Genomic DNA, 19104 nt, shown 5'->3' on the forward strand with positions numbered 1-19104 from the left:
GAATCATCACTTCTACCATTTTGAGCTACTTTAATGTTGAAAATGAAGTCTTTTTTTTTTTTCCTATAAAACCGTTCTTTCAAACTTAGAAAATTGTGACAATTATAAAAGTCCAATTACTTAAACCCGATTTGTCAATTTCAGGTCTTGGGTAAATTGGCCTAAGCATGTAATCATGAGAGATCTAAAAGTCTACCATTAAGCCTCAAAACCTCACTGGCTGCTTAATGGTTTAAGAGCCTATTTGATGCTGTCGAAAGTAATGCAGATTTTGGTTTCTGTCCATAGGCTCTGTGTGACCTAAGACAAGACTAAGTATACGTGGGTGTATCTGAAGTTTTGAGTCTGTGTTGCCCTATTCATAAACAATTTGAAATGTTTTAATTTTTTTTTAATTAGTACAGAAACATTGAGATGAACAGCCCACAAAAGGGCTCCTTGTTACTGTTAGTGCTAGCCAAACACCACAGTCTTCTCTTGAGTGACATTTAGAAGCTCATCTCTAACAAACAAAATACAGTGGGCAGTTTAAACCAGAATTGTTCAAACTTAAGGAACTGAAAACTCACCTTACCCCCATACTTTAGAGAGAGGAGGTTCTTTTGCTCTTTGTGCCAGAGTAGTATGTTAGTGAAAGCATCTAAATAAAATGATTCAGTCACTGCAAAGTCCCTCTTCCCTACCCTGTCATGAGGACTGAGCACAGACGACCTGGGAGCTAATGCTGCTTATGTGGGCCTAATGTTATTACTCTTTACTTGAAACCCTTGCAAATGGAGGGTTTGCTATTTCAAAGGACACTAAGCAATGGCGGATTGGGGTTAGCATTTTGCCAGCAATGTTTCCGATCTCAGCTGTAAAATGATCAAATAATTGTGTTAACTTTTAAAGCATTTTTACAGCTTAGGTAGTGGAACAGATTTTCACAGTGTATTGTAAACAGAGGTTTCATTCTGAAATAGAGGCAGCATCTGCTAAAGGATGGTTTTTTAAAAAAAGTCCATTATTCACTCAGTGATTCATTAAAACGTATATATATATAAAACACATATATATATATATTGAATGATGACTTGATACAAAGAGCTATTAACAGGCAGATGGCTTAGAAACAACTTTCATAGGTTATAGACAGGGTAAAGATAGCAAAAGTTTCAGAGGCAGGCAGAGCTCTGAGTTCAAAACCAGCCTGGTCTACATAGTTCCAGGACAGCCGAGACTAAACAGAGAAACCCAGTCTTGAAAAACAAAAACATGGCTCAGTGGTTAAGAGCACTGAGTGCTCTTCCAGAGGTCTTGAGTTCAATTCCCAGCAACCACATGGTGGCTCACAACCATCTCTAGTGGGATCTGATGCCCTCTTCTGGTGTGTCTGAAGACAGCGGCAGTGTACTCATCTTGTATTAAAAAAATAATTAAGCCAGGTGTGGTGGCACACGCCTTTAATCCCAGCACTCGGGAGGCAGAGGCAGGCAGATTTCTGAGTTCGAGGCCAGACTGGTCTACAAAGTGGGTTCCAGGACAGCCAGGGCAACACAGAGAAACCCTGTCTCGAAAAACCAAAATAAATAAATACATACATACATACATACATACATACATACATACATACATACAAAAAAAGTTATGTCTGTGTGTGTGTGTCTGTCTATCTGTCTGTGTGAATGTGCCATAGCACATGCACGAAGGTCAGAGGACAACTTGAGAAAATCAATTCTCTTATTCCACCCTGTGGGACCCTGGGATAGAATTCAGGCTGTCAGGATTGGGAGCAACCTCTAACCACTGAGCCATCTCACCAACACTATGGTCATCTGATTTAAATGTCTCCTCTTACAGAGACCCAAATGCTAAGCTCTCAGGTACTCTGTCTCAGCTTTCTGTATTTATCACCTAACTTCCCTGTGAGTTTTTCAGTGTGTCTTTAACTTCACCAAACTTAGGTCATGGATTATCTTTGAACTCTGCATTGGGCTGCCAGCTTCCTCAGGGGAATTCAACATGGCTGGGTTTTAATCCCTTAGAATGGTAGCTTCAGCTGTGAAAGTTTTAGCTAAGATTTTAATGACCAGGTTTAAGAAAATGCAACAGATAGACCAGCAGGTGTTGCAATTACATTCACCATTAAGAGGCTTTTTGTGAGGGTTTAAAACTAACTATTAAGACTATGGGCTGTGCTGCAACTGTGCTCACCAGCGGGGAAGACATCAGTGTCCCAGAAAAAAAAAAATCATATAAAAAGGAAGCTAGGCAGACAGAAACTTCGAAGTACTCAACCTACCAACGGAAGCTCGAGATCCCTTTGACTTTCACATCCAAACAGGTACAGTTCTTTGTTGTTCTAGCATTGTTGTTAATGTTGCTTATTACTGTATGTCTAAAGGGTATTTTTGCACTGAGGGCTCAAGTCATCACACACGTTGTGATTGTATCCAAGGAAGCCTTGCCCTTTATTGACTGCCCTTATCACCCACCAGCCTTGGGAGAGAGCCGACCTTTGAGGAAGCCAGCAGTGTTGGATCTTGATTTTTAGCCTCATTCCCATCAGATGAAATTGACTTGGAGGAACTTTGTTTGTTTTGTTTTGTTTTGTTTTGTTTTGTTTTGTTTTGTTTTGTTTTTGAGACAGGGTTTCTCTGTGTAGCCCTGGCTGTCCTGGAACTCACTCTGTAGACCAGGCTGGCCTCGAGCTCAGAAATTCGCCTGCCTCTGCCTCCCGAGTGCTAGGATTAAAGGCGTGCACCACCACTGCCGGGCTTGGAGGAACGTTTTATCAACCTACTATACTCTTACTTGGCAAGGAGGGCATCTGAGCTAAGTGCCTTTATCTAGATCAGTATTTAGTTCTCCCTCAGTCTTGAAGCTGGTCCGGCTAGCTGTAATGCTTTAAAGACTAGATGCCACACAGAAAAATGTCAGCAGTTGCCACAGTGTAGCAAATTCATGCAACCTTTTATTAGCCAGAGGTGCTTAGACGGTGCTTCCCTTTCAGAGCAGGTGGCCCAGCTCTAACCTTGAACAACAGAGTTGAGAACAAATCTATAAAGGGCGATGCATGGGCAAAGTTTCAATTTGGTAAGGGATGAATTGCGGGTTTCAGGGAACCCAAATTAACAAAAAAAATGGACTGCCTTACCACAAAGAAGTACTACATATGCCAGAACCAACTACAGGTGTCTGTCCCATGTCTATGAAGCTCAAGACAGGTAGATGTCCCTGTGTTTTCTTGTCTTTAAACAAGCTGTGTGACTACCTCTGCAGTTTCTGTGAAGCCAGTGGTCCAGGAGCTGGCCTCTTTGCTAAGCATTCTTCACTCTGTGTCTTGATGTCCCTTAGAGTGGACATGATCCTCAAACTGATGGCCGGCATTCTACTGCTGACTGTGTGTTTGGAAGGCTGCTCCAGCCAGCACTGGTCCTATGGGTTGCGCCCTGGGGGAAAGAGAAACACTGAACACTTGGTTGAGTCTTTCCAAGAGGTAAGTTTCCCAGCACTGACTTGACTCGCTTCAAACTGCATGAGCCAGATAGTGCAAGCCTCAGTGGTACTACTCTGAGCTTACTCTAAATACTGACTTTAGTGAGAGAAGACTTCACAGAGTAGGAGGCAAATTCCTCCTTGCACTTTGGACAAAGACTAAGGAAGCAAACAGAACAGATAGGTGAAGAGGGTGGGATACCAAGTGTATCACAAGGCACGGTGCTCTCAAATATCTCTGCTATGGATGCTCTTGTGTAATTTGCCAGTAAGTATTGGTATTAAGGACATAAGTGCCATTATTTCTTGTCTCATTTAAGCAAAGAACATGGAGAATGTTCAAATCCATGAATTATCAAATGTAAGGTTGTGAAGTGGAAAACATACTAGATATAATTTCCTGAAGACCTCGCTCTATAGATTCTTTGGGAAGATAATGTCATGGGACTAGGATGTAGTAAAAACAAGAAATCAATCCAACCTCGCTGAGGGTGGGGCTCACATCTGTAGCCACAGTCCTTTGAAGGCTAAAAAGGAAGATTTCTGTCCCAGTTTGATTTCTGTTGTGATAAAAAGTAATTTACAGGAAAATGGCTTATATGGCTTACAGTTCCAGGGATCATCATTGCAGGGATGTGAAGGTAGGAATTCAGAACAGCTAGTTAGATTCATAGTCAAGAACAGAGAAAGAATAAATAAATGTATTCATGCCTAGTACTATAATGATGCTGCCCACAATCGACTCCATCTTCCTATATCATAAACATGAAAGACCATACCTCTAGGCATGCTCACCGGCCACCCTGCTCTAGACAGAGTCTCTTCCCAGGTGATTCTACATTGGGTCAAGTTGACTATTAAAAGCAACCATCACAACTCCACCCCCTGTCAATTTGAGATGCAAACACACCACTCTAAGCTAGTTCAAGGTTAGACCAGGATACATAATGAGTCTCAGAGCAATCTGGGGTACAGAGTGAAATCCCAATTGAGAGAAAAATGAAAGAACAGCAGCAACAAAACCAATGTAGCAAAGAGAAACCCAGCCCTATCAGGACTGGAAAGCCTTGTATCATTTGTACAGTCTGTTCATGAGGCTCAGAGCACTTCACTCCTGTCTGGGAGAACACTGTCCCATTACCTCCTAAACTCCAGCTCATTCTTTAAAAGTGCAACCTTAAAATCCCTAGACCTTACAGCTCTCCAAGCCTCCCACTCAGCCTCCTAAATCCCCAGGCCTCATTCTCCACAGACAAGTCTTGGTGCAAATGGAAACTGTTTTGTTTTACCTTCATGTTTGAGGGTCTCATTCTTTATCTCCAGATGGGCAAGGAGGTGGATCAAATGGCAGAACCCCAGCACTTCGAATGTACTGTCCACTGGCCCCGTTCACCCCTCAGGGATCTGCGAGGAGCTCTGGTGAGTTACAGTAGTCACCACATAGAGCTAGAGACGAAAAGGACTTTGGATGCAGTGATCTACCAGTTCCTCAGATACCTGACTCCTGAAGCAGGGCCCTAGCTACCTCACAGCATGTCCACTGTGCTTAAAGAGCACTCACATTTGGAAACTATTTTCTTTCTTAAATTGATTCAAATATGTCTATATAACCTTTATATACTCACTGCAGTCAACCTTTGCAGTGACCGGCAGATTTCTTCCTACTGTAATCCTCCAGTTCTTAAAGGATACTCAACTCCTAACCCCCTAACTACTCACCTCTGAGCTGATTCCTACCCTGCCCTTGCCGCAGCTGTAGCTCCCAGGACCCTGGGAAGGATAGAAAGCAAGGACAAGGCTCTAGGTCATCCCCGACTTGGATTACAGTTAAGTTGTAAACTTAGAAAGTTTATAACTCAGAGCCACAGGTTTGACTTCCAGTTTTGTTAGTCCTAAATGCCCACCAGAAGGGACATTTGTTGGCCTGATATAGCATCCCTTCTCAGCCTCTCTCCTCTCTCCTCTCTGTTGCTGGGTATTGATCCCAGATAAGAATATATCCTGGCAAGCACTGTATCCACTACATTATATCCTTAGCCCTCCTTTTTTTTTTTTTAAGTGATTTTTTTTTTTAAATTGTGAGACAGAATCTCACTAAGTTTCCCAGGCTGGCTTCAGACTTGCTGTGCAGCCCAAGTTGAACTTGAATTTGCGGTTTCTTCTTTCAGCCTCCAGAGAAGGTACAGTTACAGTTGTGTTCCCTAACCCTGGCTGCAATACAGGTTGTTCATGAGAACACAAGTATGAAACAGGGGAAAGTGAACCCAGAGTTGAGTGCCAGTGTTCTCTGGGCTACTGTCCCATTGATTCGTGGCAGTCAGAAAGCATGAGGCCACCTGCTGGCTACTCCATGGAACAGGGAAATCCTTAGTAATTCATACATGAAAATAAGGGTGATTTTTAAGAATTTTTTCTCCGGTGACTTCAATTTCCACACCCAATGGACAGAAGTGAAGGTGGGCAAGCATCTTAATTCCCTTTCTAGTTCTAATTTTGCTTATAGGCCAATCAAAATAACCAGCACCAAAAGTTCCCCACGCATGGCATCATGAAGCATCCCAAAGCTGATTTGACTCAGTCCTTTCTCACAGCGTCATCCTTTACGCGGCTAATGTAGATTTTATGTCAACAGCTCCACAAGATGCTGTGTTTTCTAGCACAATGATGACAAATGCACCCGTCCTTAGATCTGGATTTTAGAAAACGTCAGAAACAATGAAATTCTTCAGCTAGTCCGTTCAACATTCATAAGCATGTTTTATATTTTCAGGAAAGTCTGATTGAAGAGGAAGCCAGGCAGAAGAAGATGTAGATGCACTGGCCCAGGTGGATCCACAACACCCGAGTATAACATTGACCCTGAGGCTTGTGACCTGTTAATGGCTCTGTAATTGTGTAAGCTTGAGCGTTTTTATACCCAGCAGCGTAGATTTCATAATAAAGTAGTTTGTTGTGGATCAAGTCCCACGAACGTGATGTGCCTCCGACTCCGAGCTCTGGGTGCAGCTCTTTAAATGAGGACATGGGATAGATGGGAAAGAAAACACAATGCCATAAATGTCTTTTTGACCAAGAGACACACACAGTTCATGGTACACACACACACACACACACACACACACACACACACACACTGCATTCATGAAGAGTATTCACATACTGCTTGAGGCCAGAGAAAGCTAGTTCACCTGGCTTCTGTAGGATCATAACTGCATCTTTGACCTTCTCTAAGAGACATATCCATGGCCATGGCTTCCTTCTGCGGGGAAAGAACTCTCCTTCTGCTTTTCAAAGTCAGCTAGAACCCAAGTGAAGCAGAGGGGAGGCGGAGCCTTTTGAGCTCCTGGCTGTGCCTTCTGGTCTTGCCAGGCATGAGGTTCAGAACTGTTTGAGTGTTCTGTTGCTATAGCAAAGTCCTTGAGGCTAGGTCCTTGATAAGGAAAGTTGGTTTCCTTTGGTTCATAGTTTGAGAGGCTGAACAGTCCATGGGTGGGACTGGGTCATATCTGTTACTTTGTATCATAATCTGGCAGACGGAATTATGTCATGTAACCACAGTATCACAATGGTATAGGATGTTCACAGAAGATGCCAATACTGGGCAGTCTCACTTTATAACCACCAAGAATCAATTACTATGTGAGTAGTTGGTTATAACGTGAGACTTTCTTTCGGTCTAACAGGACCTAACTCACTTTCATGAGACACATTCATCCATTCTAAGGGTGCTTTCACCATGACCCAAAGATTTGACAACCTTGGGACCAGGCTTCCATAATTTGAATCTTTAGGACACATACCACATCCAAAGCACAGCAGGGACCATGGCTTAGAACTGTTTTCCTTACCGAGAACTTTTGTATTTCCTTAAAGAGACAGAAGTATAGATTGTCCATTGGATACAGGACCTGGTGTTCCTGTCCTCTCAACCACATTTTATCCTCCCCAAGGACAAAGTCAAACTTCATGCTCAATCTACATACGCAAAAATCTTTAAGCAAGATGGGAAATAACCATGACTGTCCACGCTTTGAAGTAAGAAAACCTCAAGGCTCAGGGATTAGGAGAAGCACTCAGTTCTGCTGGATCTCTGATTACCACTCCCTACACTGTACACGGAAAAGTCAACGAAACCAGATACTTGAGACATGGAAGGGTTTTGAGGTAGGAACCAAAGCAGGTAATTAGGCCTCATAATCAACTTGGTTCTACTGTGGCCAGGTCACAAGGTCCTAGACATGACAGCACAATTCTCACATTTCCTCACAACTTTCAGATAGCCATGGGAGCTCTGGAAAAACTCAGATTTCAGCAATGCCCACTCAAGATTCTAAATTTGCATTTTCTTTTTAAACAAAAACTGTGATTGGCAAGTGGGAGCCTACCACCTTTTATGAATATTTCAGTTTTGTTTTATAGTCTCATGTTGCTCAAACTGGCCTTGAACTTGCTATTAACAAATGTATTCTCTGTTTGCTTTGTTTTTTGAAACAGGGTTTCTCTGTATAGCCCTGGCTGTCCTGGAACTCACTCTGTAGACCAGGTTGGCCTCGAACTCAGAAATCCACCTGACTCTGCCTCCCAAGTGCTGGAATTAAAAAGCATCAGACCTTATTTCATATTTTATTTGAAGCATTAGGTTTTTGCTATCAAACACCATCTCTGGGGAACTTTCTTTGGAGCCAGGAATGGATTCTCTGAATGGGGGGAAAAATGTGTTCATATGGCTGCTGCTAGTGCTATGAACTTGAGATGACACATGGTATTTGCAAGCCTATTGGTTTCACTTAGTGGACAAATGGCCTAAAAGACCAAGGAAAAATAGAGAATCCTAAAAGCATTATCCTTATTAATGCCAAACCTTTCTCTCCATCTGAACATTTTTCCCTTCAGTGAAACTTGAATTACACACACACACAGTGTGTATAAGTGTAAGAACACTCTGATTCTGACAGCAGACAAAAGCAGAATTTCTCAGTTGGAACGCACCAAGCCTATACATTCACTCGTGCCTTGGGGAAACGTCACCTGTATATTTAATAAACACAGAGGGCAGTGGTTCTCAACCTTCCTAATTCTGCAACCCTTTAATACAGTTCCGCATGTTGTAGAACCATAAGATTATTTTGTTGCTACTTCTTAACTATAATTTTGCTGTTTTGAATTGTAATGTAAAAATATGATATATGACCTCTGTGGGGATTGTGACCCACAGATTTAAGAACCACTGACATGGGGAAATGCTTAGACATACAGGTGACAGTGTATTATTAGTTTTTAAAAGTAATAGATTAAGTGGGCCAGCTCAGAAACTCTTATTTTATCCATCCATTTTCGTGTGCCTACTTAGCCATAAAGAATGCACAAAGAACCTGCATACATGAAATTAATTCCCATAAGAAAACTTTCAGCTCAGACAGCGATGGCTTTAGATGGGCAGAGCAAAAAGAAAGGAACAAACTGCAGATTTTATTAGTTCTGGGTAAGACAGACACCAAGATCCCACAGTAGACATCTCAACAGGCTCCTTTAATGAAATGAGCAGAGGGCTCCTGAGGGTGAAGTGTCTTGGAGGAGCTGTCAGTAGGGAAAAGCCATAAACTCCATGTTCTCATTTTATTCATCTAAGAACAATAACCAGCTAAACACAAAATAAACTTTTAAAATACATTTCCATGTTTAATTTACAAAATAAATAACAGCAAATATGAACAAAACTCTTCAACACACATCTTCCTAACTGTCCATGTATGAAACCCAGTAAGTTATAAACTCATGGTGAAGGAATTGTGACAGGGTGAGCAAGAGGCAACTTAGATGAGCTCAGGCATGCCTGTGGGGGTCTGAAGAGTCAGCTAGAGGTAAAGACCTCAAGAGGAAAACCATTTCTTTCGCAGCTAACAACTGATGGCTTGACTCTGAACCCACCCAAAGAGATCCTTCACGTTTGCCAATTTTCATTCCTTTAGCTGGACCAAGAATAGAACCCAGGACCCTCACATGAGCTAATAAGCAAGTGAGCTACACCTTCAGCACTTCTGACTTAAAATTCTGAATAACATACTTATGGAGGAATAAAAATGTCCAAGAAAACAGTAGTCATCCACTGCCCCGAAGTACACAAGGGAAGTCTGATCCCGAGTGAGGAGCTGGAGATCTGGGCTCAGCAGCCTAGGTTAGTGATTCTGAAGATAGCTATCCAGAGGCCGCTGCGAGAATTAGGACAATTTGTACCAATGCCTCAAAAATAGATGCTAGACTCATTAACATTCACAAAGCTTTTGATCATTCTATCCAGGCATGGGAGGCTCAAAGCACCAGTAAGGATGAGAAATGTGGATTCCAGTTCCTAGAGCAAAAGCCTTTGGACAGAAATCTCACTTTGGTTTCCTTAGAATAAAGGAGGCCAGGGCAGAAAAGACCTGGCCACACCCATGCAGTCTCAAATACGTAAGGAAGTGAACTGGGGGCATGGGATACCATCTCCACCGTCTTGTGTTGATGGGAGGGTCTAAGGCCCGTTTTATTATACCTGAGAAGTGTGAGGGATAGAGACACAAACTCAGAAGGACCTCCCAAGTCCGTTTTACAGAATGGTGCTGCAGGCACTCAGGCACTTTCTGGGATATGGGACTCATGTCTGTCTGAGAAAAGGTCACCTGTATGTCTCCTATCTAGTGACGTCTTTGTCCGCACTCCTGTGCTTTGTGTCCTCGTGATATGTAATCTGCAAAACCTGCCCCTCGATCTGGAAGCACCTGGAAGGGAAAGACTCGACTTGGAAAGCAGTGACAAGGTGGCCATTGTCCCATCTCAGCTCCCGTGACACGCCTTGTTTTACCCAGGGGATCTGCAGTGTGGCTAACTGTATGATTTCTCTGGCTGGAGAGATGACTTCATTTCTGGAGTCAAGCAAGGGGTGGAGGTAGAGGGAGGAGGCCGCCCACCGCCAAGCAGCCTGATTCCGGCAGGCTGCTTTGCCGTACACTCCTGACTTTCTGATCCTATAGCACACTAGCGTGAATTGTATAGCAGGCTGTTTCTATTGAATGTACCAAGGGGCTAGAACTGTGCCTGGCCCTCAGCAAGTGTATACTGAAGGAAATCTTTCTTTAAAAGAAAAAAAAAAAACCTCAAAGTAAGAGAAGTCGTCATGGCAGAGAGGGAAAGAAGGAAAAGAGAGAGACATGTAACAATATCACGGAGTCACAAGCCATCAATCAATATTCATTCATAAAGACTGTGACAATCTCAGGACAGATTTCAGTGCCTTTCAATACCTCAGAGATCTTAGCAAGGGCAATAAAGACTGGTTCTTCTGTCCCCCTCTTCTTGTCCTGTCTGTATTTAAACGGCATTGAAGTCTTCAACTTTAGTACTGATAGTGATTCTTCTTTTAATCAAGTTAACTCCTTCATCCATAGCTTCAGGCCAGGTAGTTTTTATGACAACTTGATACAAGCTAATCATAACAATAGAAGCCCTAAGACACCTTCCCAAAGAGGTTATTCTGCCAGGGCCTTGTAAACCAGCACCTACCTACGCCATCACCCAGAGTCCTTTGCGTTGGGGCAGCTGAAAGCTATTATTTTCATGACTATGGAAAGGGAATCACAGGAAAATGCCTGACAAGAAGGGATTGGCACATCTAGGCACCAATAGGCCCAGCTCTGCTCAGAGACCAGGGTGAGGACTCACTCACCCCTGCTACTGTTCACTGGTTGAGGACTCACCCCTGCTACTGTTCACTGGTTGAGGACTCACCCCTGCTACTGTTCACTGGTTGAGGACTCACCCCTGCTACTGTTCACTGGTTGAGGACTCACCCCTGCTACTGTTCACTGGTTGAGGACTCACCCCTGCTACTGTTCACTGGTTGAGGACTCACCCCTGCTACTGTCACTGCAAGAAGAGGCAGAGGATTTGGTTCTTTTCCCACCCAGGTTTTCAATGGCGGCCTGCAAAGCAAGGTGACATCTTCGAGTCCTTTTTCACCAGCCTGCTAGGGTCTTCTCAGAAGTCCCAAGCTCCCTGGAAACCCTCTAGCACCCTTCTGGTTCCTTCCCTCCTTCTTCACACCAGGGCCTGGTTCTTTGTACTTAAAATAATCTTCAACTCTTATTAACCCTTCCGTGCAAATGGTGCCCCAGGCTGCCTTCTTTTTTTTAGGGAAGATGCATATCTGAATTCAACCTCATATACCCTGAAGAAAAACCAAACCGTATCAGACCTTACCTTAGCAGAGAGAAGAAAGTCACTGATGCACACCCCGTTCCAAACCTTAATTGCACCCCACAACCACCCATGTGGGAGGGACTATCCCCCACTTTGAAAAGTGAGAAAACAAACACTCAGATTTTCAAGTGCAAATCTTATGGTGACACGGGAGCTTTGAGACCATTTCAGAGCCCGTGTGCTTTCCATGGCTGCATTGGGTGCTCCATCATGGAAGTAAAGAGACTCTTGTGGCTTTCTGGGGTGTGTATACTAACTTTTCTAGTGCTGTGCCAGGCATGCCTCTGTATTTTGCTCCTCTGATGGCTGTGATGAACCAGGGGCATCTTGCATCCCCCTTAGCAAAGACGTGAAGAGGCGGGTATGCAAATGCTTGAATCCTCCTGTTCACTTGAACTTGGAAGAAAAGACTCAGGGCAAGGCCATTGGAGAGATTCGAGAATGCCCAGGGCATATCCAAGTCATAGCCAGAAAGCTTTCAGTTTTGCCAATAACACTCAAGTCTGTTAGAACTATCTGGGACAGTAAATGAGCTAAATACCTAATAAAAAATGGAAAAAAAAAAGAACTATCTGGGACTTTTCAAATACCATCTTCACTGGGGCTAGGCAGTCAAGACCTTGTTAGAGATGTTATCTTGGGGTATGTCATATGTGAGCAAGCTGGGCTTGTTAGTAAAAGCCTATAGTCCACTTTTTGTGTGAAGCCTCAATGTCTTTACCTGCAAAATGAGGTGAGTGTGTGTGTGTGTGTATTTAAAAACCCATCTAACTCAAAGCATTGATAACATCTTGTGGTCATTTATGTTGACATAATATTTGGACTTCCAAGTCACCCTAATTTTTCCTTCTGAAAGGAGTATGGGCACTAGTACCACGAGTAATCAATAAAATTCACTCTATGATCAAGAGGAATAAATAATCATATTGCACTGTACTCTCCAGGGTAAAATCAAGTAGCAGACAGGGACCACCTCGTCAATCCAACAGGGTCTGGAAATGTAGCCAGTAGAGCCCAGGCTCCTAGGAACCCTTAGAGCCCAGGATTTGAGCTCAAAGGAAGAAGATGAAAAACAAGTACCAAAGAGCTTCCATGGAATCCAAGGCATAGCAAGTGACTGCTGTGTGGTGTGGGCCATTTGTCAGGAGAATGTCAGAATGTGAGCCTGCGGTATCTCCAGAGAAGGCATCCACACCTGAGAGTGGCCCACCCCAACTATGCACGTGGGCTCTTTCCCTCAAAGGAGACAGTAGACTTTAGGGAGAGAGAACCATGTGGCTCCTGGAGTGTACTTAGTATCTGGCACTTTCAGGAGGTTGTACATGTCAGGGATGCAGGCAGAAGAGAAGGAAGAAGTCTTCAGCACAGCTGTCCAGAAGCTAAGTGAGAAATCCACACAGGCATCAGTGCAGGGGCTGTCCCCCTCTCCACTGTCCCTGTGTCACCACAGGCAGGGGCATCTGCAGGCCTAACAAGTTAGTGGTTGAGCCCAGCATGCCACCATGGGAAAGGTTTGTTCATGCAGACAGATGGCCAGTTCTGGACGTTCCACGGGCTGAAGGGGATGGGACTCAGCGTTCGCCGTCTCAGTGCAGGAAGCAGCGCTGGCAGGGAGCCCTGCTCCACAGGCCGCCCTTCCTGGGCGCCATTCTCAGGCAGCAGTGGTCCAAGGCACTCGGAGGTGCAAAGTCAGGGTGACTGCCTCACTGAGAGCCTGGCTCAGAAGAGAGGATGCCTGATTTCCGAGCCTTTGGAGGGGGTGGAGGTGGGGCTTTGGAGTCTCTCCGGACAGGCAGTGGGGGAGCAATCTGGAAAGAAGACACATGGAGTTAGAGACAGTCCCTTTGTTACTTCTAAGTCACCCTCCCATTCCATGCATCTGTGTCATTGTCAAGTTTGATGTGCATGTATTTATACCATCTGTACAAGACAAAAAGGGGACGATACTCATTTGTTCTCTTCCCTGGAGCTGAATGAACACACACACACACACACACACACACACACACACACACACACACCACGGCTGCATCACCAATGTCTGGGTAGCTAGCATATACTTTAAGAAGCACTTAGTAAATATTGAGTGAAAGGAGGAATGAAGCCCATCTGAGTCTACTGCAGCGAAGTCAGGCTTCGGTGTGAACGTGAACCCACTCGTGCACCACCAGTGTGGGAAGCAGAGAACATGCTCCTTCGCCTATCTATCTGAAGCAGGCCGCTGGCATATTTCCATTCCCATCTCCCGAGGCTTCTGAAGCAAACCAGGCACTGACTTTATAGTGCCACATGTAGGGGGGAACCCTCCCCTCTTCACAGCGTGGACAGGCCAGTGTTGTCTTCCCAGGGGTGGTGCTTGGTGGTCACACCGCCAGCAACCTGCAGTTTCCTACCTCAGCCGAGTTCCTCTGACTGCTCTCATACGGTTTGCTTTTGGGGGGAGGTGGAGGAGGGACAGAAGCCGTCAGCCCATCTGTCTGCAAAGATGGGGAGCCTGGGCATGATACAAAAGAGACAGAATGAGGACGTACTCAGATACCTCATAAATATAATGCTTGCCACCAGGGCACGTATATCAGTCTTATACTCATTGCTGTGGCCACTTCTGAGGTGTCTATGGAAAGAATGGAGAGGATCTTGTACCCACATGAACACAAGTGTTCTTTAATTCGCCAGAAAGCTTCACATGGAATTCTGATGCGTAAACTCCAGTCTTTACTCTTAAGTGGAAGATGAGAATATTTTTAAACTACTCTCTGATGAACCCCAAGTGTTTATGGAAATACACACGCTCTGCAGGAACCTCCACTTGGCTGTACCTAACTCTTGACCATTGTCCCGATTTGGGACTGGCAGATGTGTCTTCCCTATGCCTCTGTGCTATGGGAACCCTTGAGTTTGTCCCAAGTGCTGCACATGGCTGGTCTCAGGCTGACAGAAGTATATTGGTTGGGTCTATTTATAGCCCTGAACAGGTCTAATACTCAGTGGTAACTTTGTATGTGACTTGTGGTGGAAAAGGGTCAGGCAGACCCTTAGGATTGCTACCAAAATAAGTGCAGCCCCAAACTCCAGTCCTTGATGATTCCAATGGCCACTGGACAGAACCACCTCTGAAACAGCCTCATGCCATTTGTGGCTGGTTTAATTAAGAAGTGCCAGGATTCGTAACCATTCTCTATTTCCTAGTGAAACGAATCTAGGAGACCTGGAAAAACTCACTTAGGGTTCTCGTGGCTTTGGGAGTGAGTGGGGGTGGGCTCAAGGCTGTAGACTGCAGAGGCGAGGGACTGTGGAATGGTGTCAGCCGGCTGTCCACCAACTGGAGACTCTTTGGCCTTTGTGTTTTTTTGCCTGGGCTCTGAAGACGAAGGGAGAAACCAAAAACATTAAACCTTCACGGTGGACCTGCCTGACCTTAGTAATACCTTAAATGCTGGACAGAAGTTAACAGAAGGGCTTAATTCCAATGGCCTTTCTTCTTTCTGTTCTCAAGTGTGTGCGGGTGCACACACATGCGAGGGCCAGCTTGCCTGAGTTATCTGCCTCTAGTCTTCTCCACTATATAGCTGAGCACACCGCTCAGTGGTTTAGCTAGTTTAGCCATGCACTGAAATTGCATGTAAGCTGTGACGTCCACCCAATGCTCACACTAGCTGTGGCAAGTGCTTTGCCTACTGACCCATCCATGCTCCCCTCTCCAATTGTCACTTTTAAGATTACTGCATCGTTACCCAGCAGGCACTGGGCAGAGGTACCTGCTGGGAATGACTCCAAGATACAGGTAACTTCTGATCTGGCCACTGGCTTGATCCTGACCACATACACTGAGCCATCTAAGTTGGAAAGAAACTACCTGGACTCTCAGCAAAAGTTGGATGTCACAAACACTTAACAACTTGACATGGCTTATGGAAGAGGAAAACGTGGCTGGTTTAAAGTTCAAAAGTGGAATGAAAATGTTGGCACTGACTCATGAAACACAGTGGCAAGAGCCACAGTTCCAAGTGCAACCCACGTGTTTACACCGTGGGGGATGAGATCTTGTGCCAACATTGACTTGGAGACTTGAGCCTCTCTGTCTATGCGTTTCTTCCTGCCATCTGTGCTTTGACACCAGCACAGGCTGCGGTGTCCTGAGACTAGCTAGCTGCAGCCAGGCTTTTATCTGTAATTCACTGCTGTGCAGTCAATGAACAGGTGTCGGCTGAGAGGCAGATTTTGCTTGCTCTTGTTCCTTCCTTCCTTCTTTCCCTCCCTCCCTCCCTCCCTCCCTCCCTCCCTGCCCCCCTCCCTCCCTGCCCTCCTCCCTTTACCATCACATCAGGTTCTGGAGCCTTCTCTGCAATGACTTGTGATTTGCTCAGATTCCAGTCTTTCCTCTTGAACTTGCTAATCCGGTTCTCACTGTCTTCTTTGGGTGGCAGATCTTCAACTCTGGCACCCGATGAAGCTCTGCGTTCAAACAGGGGTTCCAGGATGGACCTGTCAGCCGGGAAGGAGGACAAAAGTCACAAAACATTAATCCCAGAATGATAAGCCTTCACTCCAAAGCACCAGCAAGACCCTCAACTCCATCTTCACCCAACTTCTCAGGTTCCCAGAGTCTTAACAACCAAACAAACAACTCAGGGTAAAATGTCCAGAAATGAGACTATCATCTGAAAGAGAGAAAATATTAGTGAATATTTACCCTCTCCCGTGTGTTATATATTTGTTCTCCTGTGGATGTGTGCATGTGTGTACATGCCACATGCAGGCATGAAAGCATGCATGTGAAGGTCAGAGGTCAACATGGAGTGTCTTCCTCTTTCCACCTTATTTGTCAAGACCGAGATCCTTATGGAATCAAGAGCTCACTGATTGGCTGGCCTGGCTGGCCAATGAGCTATCAGAATCTGCATATCACCATTCAACTCTAGCACTGGGGTTCTATATGTGTGCTGTCCCATCTGGCCTTGATGTGGGTGCTATGAATCCAAATCCAGGTCCTCACGTCTGTGTAGTAGGTGCTTTACTGAGGAAACCATCTCCTCAGGTCCCACCAGTATTTATTCTTCCCAGGGACGAGATAAGGACAGAACCCATAGAGTAAAAGAGTGGGCAATCTGGGCACAATGTCTTAGATTTGTTATCTGCAAAATGTTTGAAAAATGTCCACTAGGTATAACAGTAGATTTCCAAGTCCCATAATGAAAACTAATCCATCAGGAATCATGATCAAACACTACACGTAGAGGAGAGAGTTGGATATGTAACAAGCATATTATAGGTAAGGACAGACATTTTTGGCAGTCAAAATAGAAAGAGTAGCCTCATTTTTAAAAAACTTAAGATATAAATGGATAATTAATGAAAAAAAGAAAATCCAAAAAGTATAAAATTTGGTTTCACTTATTATTACATAAATGAAAATAACTGCAGCTGAGGATGATGTCTTATGTCTTATATCCCAGGAACTTAGTAAGCTGAGGCAGGAGGATCACTCAAGTCCAAGGGTTTGGAACTGGATTGGGCAAAGTTTTTGTTGAGTTTCAATGCAAAAAAAAAAATGGATAATATAATAAGCGCATGTTCAGGTCCCACATCATCAAAAATGACCGTCTTAGAGCAGGTCTTGTTTAGTCTACATACCCAGTTACAGCCCTCACCCTTCCCTACATGACTTGGGAGGGGCTGCCTGGTGCCATACCTACCATAGTTCCAGAGGGCATTTCTACAAGACGCGGTCATAACCACAACCCCATCATGCCCTAATCTCATGCAACAATCTTCAAATTAACTTCCCAATTTTCTTACAATTTTTTAAATGGGTGGCTTGACTGAATTAGGATGCAATTAAGAGTTACTCCCTGTATTAGATAGTACACTGAGTAGATCACTTTAAGATTTTAAAAAACGCTAGATCTCTCTTTCAGCCAGTCCAGAATTAAGTATTGTCACTGGCTTAGAGGACTGCAGGCAGGACAAACTCTAGGGAGGTCTGCTTGAGGTCACACTGAGTTCCTTAAGACTCCAAGTTCCTCTTTGGAGGTCTCTGCTTTGTTGTTGCTGTTAGTCAGCGTATCATTCTATCAGTTGTGGTGGTTTGCATAAAAATGGCTTATTCATCAAGGAGTGGCACTGGGAGTGGGCTTGAAGGCTTTAAAAGCCCACACCCAGCCCAGTCTGCCTCTGGTCTCCCTCTTTCTTCCTGTGGATCAGGATGGAATTCTCAGCTACTGTTCCCACAGTGAGTGCCACCAAGCTCCTCCCACAACCCTGCCACAATGGACTAACCCTCTGAAACTGTAAACAGGCCCTCAATTAAAGGCTTTCTACTGTAAGATTTGCCTTGGCCAAGGTATCTTTTCACAGCAATAGAATAGGGAATAAGACAATAGCTGAAGGTAGTCCTGAAATTTGAGACATCCTCCTGTCTCAGCTTTTTGAGTGTTGGGATTGTAGGCATTAGCCATAACAATTGTATGAAAGTTCTTTATCTCATTTCAAGGTAACTTCCCTTCTAAAAGGTTCTACCTAAGCATCTATCTATCAACTCTCTATCATTTTATCATATATCAGCAATATCTGTCAGTTTGTCTGTCTGCCCGATTGCCTACTTGCTTGCCTGTCTGCCTACCTGTCTGTCTGTCTGTCTGTCTGTCTGTCTGCCTGCCTGCCTGCCTGCCTGCCTGCCTGCCTGCCTACCTACCTACCTACCTACCTACCTACCTACCTACCTACCTACCTACCTACCTAATACTGCATATGACTAAATATTTTCTTGGGGTATTTTTCAGTTGATAAAGTTTCCATCTGAATTACATACTTATCTTGCATCTCCTACTCACTCATTAATTCATTTGCTAAACAAACTTCTTTACTTCGACTTTGTAATTTAATAACATACTTTAATCTTTCCGTCCCCGAAGAGCAGACCCTTAAATGTTTTCCCTTGTTTTAAAGAGCCACGTTAGGGGACAGCCATATGAATAAACACAGAGAAGAGCATGCATTGAGGCGCTTGACTTCCTAGAAAGAGCTACCCTGGGGAATCGTCACATCTGTTCTGAGGTGGTCCTGGTGGTTAGGAGTCAGGGATTAAGATGAGATTTGGGGGGCTGGAAAGATGTCTGTAGTGAGAAAAATACTGTTCAAGTAGGAGAACTTGAGTTCATATCTACAGCACCCATGTAAAAAAAGCTGCGCCAAGCAGTGTGGACCTAAACCTCAGCACTGCAGGCAAGGATGGGGATCCGGGCTCACTGGTCAGCCAGTGTAATCACAGAACTGCAGGCAAGGATGGGGATCCGGGCTCACTGGCCAGCCAGTGTAACCTCAGCACTGCAGGCAAGGATGGGGATCCGGGCTCACTGGCCAGCCAGTGTAACCTCAGCACTGCAGGCAAGG

General features: G+C 44.5%; 2 protein-coding genes and 1 long non-coding RNA gene across 7 annotated transcripts in view; 1 reads left to right on the forward strand and 2 right to left on the reverse strand.

Moving 5' to 3' along the window:
• Positions 1–2178: 2178 nt before the first annotated feature.
• Positions 2179–6438, forward strand: Gnrh1 (gonadotropin releasing hormone 1). 3 transcript variants are annotated; one of them, NM_008145.3, is made up of 4 exons: positions 2179–2323; positions 3337–3478; positions 4801–4896; positions 6248–6434. In NM_008145.3, the coding sequence occupies exons 2-4, from the start codon at positions 3344–3346 to the stop codon at positions 6287–6289; spliced, it is 273 nt and encodes a 90-aa protein (NP_032171.1). In that variant the 5' UTR covers positions 2179–2323; positions 3337–3343; the 3' UTR covers positions 6290–6434. The 3 variants fall into 3 exon arrangements, 2 of the variants coding, with proteins under 2 accessions (NP_032171.1, XP_006518627.1); NR_133010.1 differs by lacking the exon at positions 3337–3478; XM_006518564.4 differs by lacking the exon at positions 2179–2323 and having other exon boundaries at positions 2579–3478; positions 6248–6438.
• On the reverse strand, positions 6218–7910 carry Gm52126. Its single transcript, XR_003951162.1, has 2 exons — positions 6666–7910; positions 6218–6485 (listed from the first exon to the last, which is right to left on the reverse strand). It is a non-coding gene; the product is annotated as a predicted gene, 52126 (long non-coding RNA).
• Positions 7911–8925: 1015 nt separating this feature from the next.
• Dock5 (dedicator of cytokinesis 5) overlaps positions 8926–19104 on the reverse strand; it is a 181645-nt gene continuing 171466 nt past the window's right edge. For 2 of the 3 annotated variants that reach the window (XM_011245170.2, XM_017316175.1), the window contains 4 exons: positions 16029–16197; positions 14935–15073; positions 14106–14206; positions 8927–13520 (listed from right to left, as the gene is read on the reverse strand). In XM_011245170.2, coding sequence (XP_011243472.1) covers positions 13416–13520; positions 14106–14206; positions 14935–15073; positions 16029–16197 — 514 coding nt within the window. In that variant the 3' untranslated portion in view covers positions 8927–13415. Of the gene's footprint in view, positions 13521–14105; positions 14207–14934; positions 15074–16028; positions 16198–19104 lie in introns of all 3 variants that reach the window. The other variant, NM_177780.3, reaches the window with a different exon arrangement.

The sequence above is a fragment of the Mus musculus genome, chromosome 14, assembly GCF_000001635.26.
Source record: "Mus musculus strain C57BL/6J chromosome 14, GRCm38.p6 C57BL/6J".
NCBI lineage: Eukaryota > Metazoa > Chordata > Mammalia > Rodentia > Muridae > Mus > Mus musculus.